Source organism: Anarrhichthys ocellatus, unplaced genomic scaffold, assembly GCF_004355925.1.
Source record: "Anarrhichthys ocellatus isolate YVR2014 unplaced genomic scaffold, GSC_Weel_1.0 scaffold8, whole genome shotgun sequence".
Classification (NCBI taxonomy): Eukaryota; Metazoa; Chordata; class Actinopteri; order Perciformes; family Anarhichadidae; genus Anarrhichthys; species Anarrhichthys ocellatus.
In genome coordinates this window covers 2,677,826-2,689,262 of record NW_022280038.1, presented here as the reverse complement: position 1 = coordinate 2,689,262, position 11,437 = coordinate 2,677,826, and the positions used below count along the sequence as shown (strand labels likewise).

Here is an 11,437-nt window from a genome sequence, read left to right as displayed (position 1 = left end):
CACACACACACACACACACACACACACACACACACACACACACACACTTTCCTCTTCCCTCCCCAGCCTAACCTAGAGCACATTCTTTTATGGAGAGAAGGAACAAACACTGAGATTAGAAGGCGAATTTGTGCTCCCGGTGACAACTGGGAAAAAACAAAAAACAACAACCAGAATCCCAGAAACAATTGGTCCCTCTTTCATCTCTATCACTCTCAGAATCTGTCTCCCAACCTCAGTTATTCTTTGGTTTCATCATGCAAGTACGCGGTGCACTGTGGGCAAGGCAGTCAATAAAAAACGAAAATGGCAAAAATGAATACATCTGCAGCTGCTGTGCATGCTTGGAGATGGTTTACGATCTACTTCGATGTGGTGAAATGAATGATGTTATGTGGTTTAACATCCGCATGATGAGTGTTCATGGAAATAATCTCTAAAGCTTCTTATCTTTCACAGTTTTAAAAACACCTGCAGTATCCAATTTTATGTTTCCAATCATAAAATAAATTCTGTATGTAGATCAGTCTATTGGCTCAAAAGCTAAGCATGATTCCCAATAAATGTTCTCAGCACAGAGCAACAGAGTAACATTGGAGCAGTTTTTTCCTCTGGCAACTGCTCCCATTATTTAAAAGCAACAAGTCCACTCCTGGGTTTATAGTGAAAAAGCATCAGAGTTGCTGTCACTCTGGAACTTGACCAGGGGAATGTGGAGGAAATGGGCACGCAAATCTATCATTAGACAGTGTAGGAGAGAAAGCTTAGGGCATAAACAGAGTCTTAATAAGCATCGGAAATCAGCAAGAGGAAGGAGAAAAGAAAAAGGGGGAGGCGAGAGCGTGAGAGGATATATTAGCGAGACAGAAAGAGAAAAATATGCCTCATCTTATTTCTTATAAGGTAAGCGCCACAGTAATTTGTTTGATTTTATTAACCAAAACATCAGAAGGACGCAAACACAAATGTCCCCTTCAACACCATCCCCACAACCAGCCCTCTATCACTGTTTTCTACAAACAAATCTCTCATCTGTTATATCATTTTGCAACACTGCGTTCCCCTTTTTATCCATCCATTCTATGGCTCACTGTACAAACAAAGCATTTTTTACAGCTGGCTTCTCTGGCTGCCTCCCAGCCCTCTTACACAACACTGTGCTCATTCATGTCTCGACTATCAGTAAATACATTTTTCAAATTTTAGAGGGCAAGAAGGTGTTTTTATATTTGCACTCACATTCTCTAAAAAAAACAATATAAAGGTTCAGGGTTATAAAATGAATCAACATGAGATTCAAGAAGGATTTCTCTCCCTTGTCTTTTTAAATCATGTGTCTTGAAAAATGAAGCACAAATTGACATTAATTGAACCAAATAAAAACAGAAATAGAGAACCGAATTATAAATATTGAAAATTTTTTTTTTTTACAATATTTCCATATCAAACAAACAAACACTTTCTTAAACCTCCTTACCAGTCAACCACATGTACATTACGTCCATTAAAACCCAACAGCATGACGCTTTATAGCAAGCACTGAAAACTCTGTCTCTCTCTGCCTGTTAAGTGTGTTTTTAGTGTGGTCATTTATACCTTTGAAATTAAATGGAGGATATATGGTTACATGCAAATGATGTGATGTTAACACAATGTTCAACGATGCATGTGTAACGAGAATGCCTAACTGTTTTCCAGAAAAGCTGACGGAGCAACTAATTAATTACATGTTGAACATGTATTTAATCAGACTGCTTGGTAAAAAGGTGGGATGAACAAAATAAAGAAGTACATACTGGTTAACGACTGGGGTGTAAGCTGTCCGGTCCTCATCGATTACTGAAACCATGAGAGTGATGAGTTTTGGCCAGAAGTCCAGGTTCTTTATAGACGGACCCTGCTCCTCTCGGGGAATGTCCTGTTTCCGGCTCTACAGAGAATGAAATAAGGATGGTGAGAGTCCGAAGACAAATTGATGTTCAAAGTTTAAGGGCACTGAAAACAATAAAAACCAAAGAACTGAACAAACTTATAATGACACATGGTTAGCAGACTTCAACTGAGCCTAAATCATCCAATCATCCATTTTATTGCTGTCAGTCTCACTATAAATATTGTTCTGCTGTTTGCTATTGATAATGCAAACTGAACATTGCCTACTGCAACAAGTTAACAATAAAAGGTGTTTTTTATTGGGAGGCGGTCACAGAGAAAACATGTCTTTATCTTGTCCACGAAACAAGACATAGTCATTTTCTGCATTTGTTTTTTACAGGGAATTTGTTTTGCATATTGCAGGGAGTAATAGAACAATAAGGCACAGTGAGCTGCTAGAGGATGAGCTGCAGGCTGTAAACCTCCTCAGCGTGGTAACCAACTACGATCACTGTGCCCTGCTGCTGTGTGGAACACTCCTCCCGCCATGCGCAGTGTAAAATCAGATAGTGATCGCTCACGGCCATGATAGAAAAGGCAAATTATCAACTGAGCTCTTCATTACAACAATGTGAGTTTGCTTGTCTTGCATGGGAAACAGATACATCGAACACAAAATCTTTAGGATCACAACTTTAAAGTTTTAAAAGCGTAATCACCCTCCGTTATGTGCTTATGTAGATGTGAGTGTGTGTCAAAGTGTGTTGCAGAAATCTCTGTGTGGCTGTACCTTGGTGAAAGGTGTTAAATATGAAACCTCACACTGAGATCTACCATCTGCTCACCCCACACTGAGTGCAACCACACTGATCTGCGGTCAGCACCTAACTGTCACAGTCATTCACTCTGCTATGAAAAGGTTCCACAGAAAACAAGCAGAAAACACAAAGCTGAGTGCACATACTGCAACACACTCAGCCATACTGACAGCTCTGTATTATACACAGACACGACAACATGCAAACACACCCGCGCTTATGCTTATGCTCACCGACTGTATGACTGTGCACTATGGGGACATACCCCTCCCAAGAGGATGCGATACACATTCTCTCACTTGTGTGTGTAGTTCTAGTTTAAAGCAAAATCTATGCTTGATGTATGTTGGTGAAAATAAAATTGTGTTAAAAATGAAATATGTTCCAATCAGTTATTGAATAATTTAGGTTGAATTATTTAACGGCCTGAAGCCAATTGACTTGTGTGCAGCACGGAGAGGAGATGTTTTAGTGAGAGCTTGGGAAATGGAAATGCAACTCTAGTCAATTCATCATTGATCCAATCCTCACAACCTAATCAAATCCTACAATAATCAAATTATGCCTCATGACGTTGATTCTTCTTTTGTTTGATATCTGGTGATGCAAGGCGGACGTTTAAGCTGGAGGAGCTACAGATTTTAATCTCACAGGAACAAGAAACGCAGACACGGCTTACAACTGATTCTGTGACAGTCAGTCATGTCAACCCAGCGTTCCCTACTTCAATCATTTGGGGTTGAGACTGCAGAAGTTAAGTCATCGAGTGTGCCATGGTCATAAAAACAGATTACTCCTCATTCCATGGGAGGTTCCATCCCAGGCATCATATTGATCAAAGGCTCATTTTGCATATGCACTAGTGTTTAATACATAGCAAGAAATTAAAAATGCACTGCTGTTCAATGTGGAGGCAACAGGGAGCTTTATATGTAGCAGAATCAAAGACCGTGTTGGGACATTCAAATGAAGCTGGATGCATGTTAACCTTGTAGTTCACAAACCCAGTAGAGTAGATTGCATCATCTACAGTACGCACTGCTAGAACTGGTAAAGAATGGCTGAGAGGCAAAACAACATTGCTTGGTGTCATCATAAATTAAGGCAAGCAGCATCTGAGACACATTTGTTTGGTCCATTGACCATGAAATTCAAAATATTGAAAGGTTAATTAACAAGTGATTACTAAAGAATATGAGCGATGCATGAGTTTAGATCAAAGCTATAAGAAATAGGCCTGCAATCCATTTTGGCTCCTAACCCATAGTTAATGACTTCAAAGAAGAAGGCCTGGCCTGGTTTGAGAGACCTGGGCCATCAGGGGGAGATATGCTCCTACAAGATACATATGTGTTCAATTGGAAGCATGATATAATGAAGCAACTATCTCTGCAGGAGGTGACTCAGCTATGCAAAACCTGTCTGTGGGTGTATCATAGCTGTATGCATGTATGAAGGACAGTGAAGGTTGGGTCATCCCTATTAAATGGGATGCAGTATGCATCCTGCTAAAACATCTCCCTTTGCTCATCTGTATTCACCTCAAGTAGGTACAAACACATTGTTAAAGGTGATAAAGTAGCTTACTGTCTTTTTACAGTCAACAACACACCCATGGGCTTCACTCTCAGCTGTACTAGGGGATGAATACTGTACTGAACTCAACGCGCAATGTAGTTTCACTATACTTCCAGTGCATAATGGTGGTGGGGGAACCTGCAGACACATTCATAGCTGTGTATCACTCCTCCAGAGGGGTAGCTAGTGGTTTATGTTTATTGCTTAGCACTTTCAGACCCTGTGTGGGAGGAATCAGCATTACCATATCACTGGCTCCTCATCAATTCTCACAATGTGACACAAATTACAGAGTCTATGATTGAAAGATGTTTGTGGAGAATGTGATCAAATTCCCAAGGGAGAAAGAGCTGTGGGTAGAACCGAAGCTGTTGCAATGCATTTTAACGCCCAGAGAAAATAGGTCGAATGTGTAACTATTGGGGAAAAAAAATAAACTCAAAGGCACACATTCTGAAAACAAACAATGTGTTCGTCAACCATTTGGGTATTGTTGGCAAATATGTGATAATGTCCATTAGCGAGATACCTATCAAATCAATTTGAATCACTTGCTCAGTAACACGTAGCGTAGTCTTCTAGATCCTCTGTGGCTCGTCTCACAAACAGGCACACTGGGTCCCTGCTTCTGCACGCCTGTCAACATTCACCAACCTCCCTCCTCCAAACCAGACTGCTTCTATTCATCTGTCCACTTATACGTTAGTATTTGCATAATACATAAGAATGTGTGCATATACGTGTTCATTTATCATAGATGTATGTGCATGCTACAAGGCATTTCTGGTCTGTGTACCATCATTTGCCCATCCACATTCATTCCCAGTGGATGAGCCAGAAAGAAAATATGGTCCTTTTTTCCCTTTGCCCTCTTTCCATTTACGTCTTGCTTTTCAAATTCGTACTTTCCCTGCCAGGATTAAAGAAACGGTTAAGCCAGATTCTCCCTGTCCTTCCTCCTCCCAGTCATTTTACGCCTAAGCGGAGGCAGAAAGCTTTGTTGTTTGTTACGCAAGATGCCTCGTTGGAGCTTGGAAATTTCACTGCCTGCCTGGCCACCGTGTCAGCTCTTGTGTCGCAGCACTCAGTCACTGTTAGCAACTGGAGAATTAGGGTCTGAAATGTGTTCCATCCGCTGAGTCACAGGCTACCTAGTGTATGTGAACATAATGACTTAGAGTCACAGTGAGGTGTGCTCTGGAATGTAGTTGATGTCTATTTCTTCTGCCTTGGAGGAAACAATGATAGAGAGGCTGTCAATTGTGAAACTGTGGTGGACGAAGATGTAATTAGGGAAAGTGTCTATCTCTCTGGTTTGGTAATTGCTTACAACCCCTCAGGCTGTTTGAACAAAGAAAGCTTATTTTTCAACTTTTGAGCGGATTGCAGACATTATCTTCTGAGGTGGGGAGGCCATTCTCCTTGGGAAGTAAACCGGAAAAATAATTCGGTGGAACTGCCTGTTGCCTGATTATTTACTCAGGCGAGGCCAAAGCAAGTAAACTAGCCAATGAAAATCCCCATGTGTTTGGAAAAGCAAACTATAACTGATGACTGGATGATGCTGTGTCTCCTGAAAATAAAAACAAGTGACTCTATGAGCTTTTAAAATGAGGACATGCCTTCAGCTGCTCGTGGCATGCTCGTCCTTACACGAGGAGGCAGTACGGCAGCATACTTTCATCCCGGTTTATTGACATCGTTCACATTGACACTTATTTTTTGTGTTCATAAAGTACAACATTATCCATTGTGACTCTTGAGAGCCAAAAGTGCCTTAAACAGATGAGATAGTGATTTGAGTCAGGTAAGTGCTGCCTGAGGCTTGGCTGCTTTTATATGACTCTTCACTGCAGACTCTCTGTTTCTTAGAAGGTTGAACGCCTTCACGCAGAGTTTGCAACAGACACGGTGAACATTTTTATTGTCTGGTTAATGTCAGTCATGACATATAGCCTATTGATTTTTAGCCATGTTGAATTGAATTATTCCCGGCATTGTCACACATCAACACAAAGGACACTAAAGATGAAAAGGGATGTGATTTTTGTGACAGGATGAAGGTGATACGTGATGAAAGCATGATGTGAGTTCCAGAAGCTGGTAGGAAATTTAAGAAATTTGTGTTTTTACCTCGATTTACTGACAAATTAATTGGAGTGGCCCCAAAGTAGTAACTCTATTTGATATTATTGTAATGACTTTTAAAAAACTACCAGTAATTAAATGCAATTTTTTCCAGGTATTCTACATAAATTTATGTAAGCTACATCATTTAGCTCACAGCTCACTTTTTGCAGTGATGCATGTAGTACGTTCATGAAGACTCCATTAAGGGTGAGTTATCTGGTTAGTGTTGCCTATCTGCCTGGCTAAGTACCAGATGTTGAGTTTGTAGATTTGTAGATTGTGTAATTACATAAATCAGCAGAGCAGGTATATTGTCAGCTGCTTTCATTTAAGTTTAGCAGCTCTTGCTCCAACTGTGTTTACTCATAAAATCCAGTTAACATTCAGCAACATCAAACAAATGTGCCTAAATTGTGATAGTCTTTGCCAGTATCCTGTGTGTACTATCCATTCAAAAATAAATCCTCTTGTTAGAAATATACTTTTTATAATATTTTGCTAAGTCCTGGTTTATGGCTTTCAACCCAGGGAAGTCGTAACAACAACAACCGTAATGAAAGAAACAAAAGAACACTAAAGCTGAACAGATGGCAGACACATCCAATACTAAAACAGGAGTGAACAAATGCAACATTTTTACAATTACAGTTTTCATTTCTATTCAGCTTTTCAACATTTGGAGCAAGATGCACAAAGGTTGCTTCAGCCACAGACAAGACAATGTTTTTTAATAGGCACTGGGACAGGACTTTGGCCAAATAAAACAATATACCAATCTTCAAGGCAAGAAACAGCAGCAGAGTTTACCTCCCTGTTCTTCTCTAAGAAAATACAATGACTATCTGATTACTGGTGTGATTAGAAAGTAAGCGGGGGAGAAGGAAGTAATTGCGTCAAGGGTTTAGCTGACCAACGAGCCAATTACCAACAAGCAGCCGGCGCAGCCAAAGAAGGCGATGATTCCGAAGCTGAGAGGCACGGAGCTGGTCCGGCGCGAGAGCCATGCGGCAGGCCTTATTTTGATTAGACTCTAACACTATCCACATGTCATAACTGACACCTTACGCTCTTTGTCATCATTTTAACACAAATGTCTTTGTTGTTGATTTCACTAGCCTTGAGGGTTTCAAAACCCATGATAACTAAATCCAAGTGAGAACTCGACAAGCGTTGAAATGACACATTGTTTAGTGTGTGCGTCACTACATCTGCTAGATGCTAATGTGAGGAATACACAGATCTCAAAATGTGGCACTTATTCACATTTTGAATGGTCTATGAATTTGCTGAGAAGCTATTGGTACCTGTGCAACAGCAGAGGTCTGCCTTTAATAAGCTATGAAGGTTGATTAGTAGTGATAGTCACAAGGATCTGGAAACAGTTTACCTGGTCAAGGAGTTGGTTGTACAGTTCATGACAGTTATCAAAAATGTATTTGTATGTGGAGTCCAGACACGCCTTCACGCAGTCCTTCACCACCATACTGGCTCTTGGTGGACTCTGGAGCTCTTGTACCTGCGCACACACACATAAATACACGCACATCATTACAATGTTTGGTGTTGTCCTGAGTCTCATAGCAATTTATACTATAATAAATCATCCAATAACTATATATACGATGTTAGACACCCAAATCAATGACAGTTGCTGTGTCTTAAATTGATTTCTATGTGGAGGACCATCCATCAGTGAAGTGATAACTTAATGCTATCATATTACAAGTACATGAAGTATTAATCCCAAGATATCACTTCCTTGTGGAAAAGGGGCAGCCTTCTTACATCCATTATGTATCATAATTGACATGTGGCCAGACTGTAAATGTGCAGTATTTCGTATAGTAACACCGTAGCTCCTGTGTGTGAGCAGCTGTGCATATACTGTACATAGTGCAGTGCAGCATGGGCACGGGACAGAGTGAAAGCATTGGTAACTTAAAGTGACAGATTTCATTCCTTTGCTCATAGCTGCCATCTGAGCTTTGCTTCAGTGCACCAGCGCTACACCCCCACTCACGCAAAAACAGAGCTGAATGGAGCCGAGCCCTTCATATAGCGGAGCACGTCAAGACGTACTGTTGGGGGAGAGGGAGGAAGAGGAAACAAGACAGAGCTGGACACCTTTTAAACACACAGGCTAACTGCAGTGTGCAGGTCAACACACGTTACACAAACATGACCCCATTGCATCAGCCTGCAGTCAAGAAAATGGTTAAGCCATAAGTTAGTTGGATTTGAACGGCCAGTGGTGTTGAGAGGGACAGGTTTCAGGAGTTATGAGCTTGAATCGATTTAACCTAAACGATACATGCCTGAAATCAATGTGGGTTTATGTTTTTAATTGAATGTTGTGAGATTTCACAGGCATGGCCAGTATTGAAGGAGACTCAGTCACTCAGTCGATGCACTGCTGTGATAAAAGGTTATAGATGATATCTGCAAAGGATAGCGTTGTGCTCCATCATCATTTATTACAATGCTTATGTTCAATTCCTCTTAATTCGAGTGCCAAACTCCCCCATCGCCTATCAAATTGTACTCCCTGCCCATACAACCTACACATTCTCTCACACACGCATACACACACGCTACCTTCATCCTGAAGAAGGTGATGCTGGTCAGCAGATCAACAGTGGACTTGAGATCTTGCAGACGCTCTGGGTTTCCTGCAGGGAAATTATCCTGGAGTAAGAAAGAGAGAGGGGACAATAACATGAGGAGACATCTTGTTGAAAACAGCCTTGTAACGTCACACACCCCCATCCACCACATCACATTGCTTAGCCCGAAAACATTGAAATTGATTCCAGAACAATGCCCAGCAATCATACCGAAATGAATGTATGTCTAATCGTTTAGTGGACAAGGGAGTTCTCTGCTGATGAAAACCTCTATTTCGGGGCCATGAAGTCATCAGGCAGTGCGGAAAACCGTGACGGGGAGCATATAAAGCCCTGGAAGCAGTGAGGAAAGGCATCACTGCCCCATACATTATACTACTTCTCCTACATTCTCAGTGCTCTAATACAAATTTTGCTTGTTTTCCATCCCTCCTCTACCTTGTCAATAAATGCACAATGGGGATGCAGGAAGTACAGCCAAATCCTCACAGCAGCCTGTAGGTGTGACAGCACAAGCACAGGAGAGGTCTATCTGAGATCAAGGCCGATCAGCGGAAAGCAAAACCCGCCCGACATCTTTTCGAGCAGCATAGAGGTTTCTATTGGGTTGATAAATGATTCAAGATGACCGCTTTTAGAAGAAGAAGCAAAAAACCGAAAACACAATCGAACGCAACCCGGACAGTGGTCTCAAAAAGAACAGAATGTGGATGGCCTGTTAATACCTTACAGACAGTCAGCTGTCCACTTAAAGTGCATTTCTCAAGACCTGTGATTAATAGGAGTCAAATTTAGAGGCGAAAGTGTAGTCCCCAGTAAGGATGAAAAGCCTCCAGGAAAACAAGCTTGACACACATTCTGCACAAGCAAATGTGGACCAGTTATATTTGGCTTCTGAAGGGGGCAAAAAAGAAAAGAAAATCTGTTGGGAGCAGGCTTTTTTTTCACTCCACTAAATGCAGTTTGCATCACTTGCTTTTGTACAATATATTGAGTATTTCATCATTTGTTCCTTAGTTTAAATTTTAAATGTTATTTAAGAAGATTGCGTATCCTGTCTCAGCAGACTCCTTTTAATGTAAATCCTTCAATTACAATCAAAGAAAATTATTTTCCTGCTTCTGCTGCACAAGTCTCATTCACAGAATGGAGCCCATCAGTGCTATCAGTTACTACCCTTTCTCTCTCTGCTGACATAGAACTTTCTTTCACAATATCATCACATACATGTAACCTTCAGATAAAAGTGAGACCATCAGTCTCTTTGAAACATGGACTCTGTAGCTTTCGATGCAACCTTGAATGTCGCCATTAGTACACCTCCTGAAACCACTGTTGCTGGAACAGTTACGACAACAGCTCAAAATGTGTTTTATCTGTTTGCTTTGGTTGTAGGAATTGCAACTTGTATAGGATGAAGCCAAATGAGAGTGCGCTTCGCTGCTAAACAGTAATTTCGAAAAATAAATCTACGGTAATTCGCTAAGACCAACACTCCTCAAGTACGATCAAACCAACATGTGCTTTCTTGCTTTTCCAAAACAGGCATTAACACCTTTATCTAGGAGAGGAAAATCACCAATGAACAAGCTGAAATTGCACAGAAAAAAAAATGCAATTTCCACTACTGTCAGTCTGCCTTTCAGTGATAGTGGAAGTCTGATCCATTGAGTCTACTGGTTTTTAAATGAAATGATGATTAAAATTGCACACTAAATCATATTTTATATCATATTTTTACATTTAAATGAAGAAAAAAGGGGAGCATTTTGAATCAGTTAATTTGTGGATTCTGACATAGGAAGGGAATCTAGCTGTGCAATTATGGTGATTGAAGTCCCGGAGAATCAAGTGCTTATTGACACTCATTATGTTTGCTGCAAAGGAAGTAGGTGGGTTCTTCACAAAAACCAAATCTCTACATGCAAAATGTTATGATCACAGCTACCAATCTAATTTGGCATTCGATGTCCTGTTTTGATTGCAGATAGCAAGGGTACACAAAAAATGCATTCATTATAGACTATATCTGTGTGAAGCAGGGAACAACTTAATAGGATTTATCTAAATTACAATCACAGCTTCAGGCGGGGAACTAAGTGTGGGATGTTTATATACCGGTAGCTTAAAAAGGTAAGGCAAGTTATCGTTGAACAGCACCTTATCAAATACAGAGGTCATTCAAAGTGCTTTAAAAAAAGACAGATAGAAGAATAAAACAAAACAGTAACAAAATAAAACAGCATGTACTTGAGAAGTGGTACAAAGTACAGATACTGTGGATTTTTTTAATTTAGCTTCTTACTGTTGCTGACCAACATAAAACAAATGATAAATACAGTACATTACTTTACAATTACTGATGTTACACACAGATGCAAACCTCTTTCTCTGCAGAAACCCTGCTCTCAA

At 40.5% G+C, this 11,437-nt stretch overlaps 1 protein-coding gene across 5 annotated transcripts in view; it reads right to left on the bottom strand.

Annotated features, from left to right (window-relative positions):
• unc13c (unc-13 homolog C (C. elegans)) overlaps positions 1-11,437 on the bottom strand; it is a 92,161-nt gene that overhangs the window by 36,041 nt on the left and 44,683 nt on the right. For all 5 annotated transcript variants that reach the window (XM_031848691.1, XM_031848692.1, XM_031848693.1 and 2 more), the window contains 3 exons: positions 8,997-9,086; positions 7,789-7,917; positions 1,797-1,930 (listed from right to left, as the gene is read on the bottom strand). In XM_031848691.1, the coding sequence (XP_031704551.1) occupies positions 1,797-1,930; positions 7,789-7,917; positions 8,997-9,086 (353 nt within the window). The remainder of the gene's footprint in view (positions 1-1,796; positions 1,931-7,788; positions 7,918-8,996; positions 9,087-11,437) is intronic.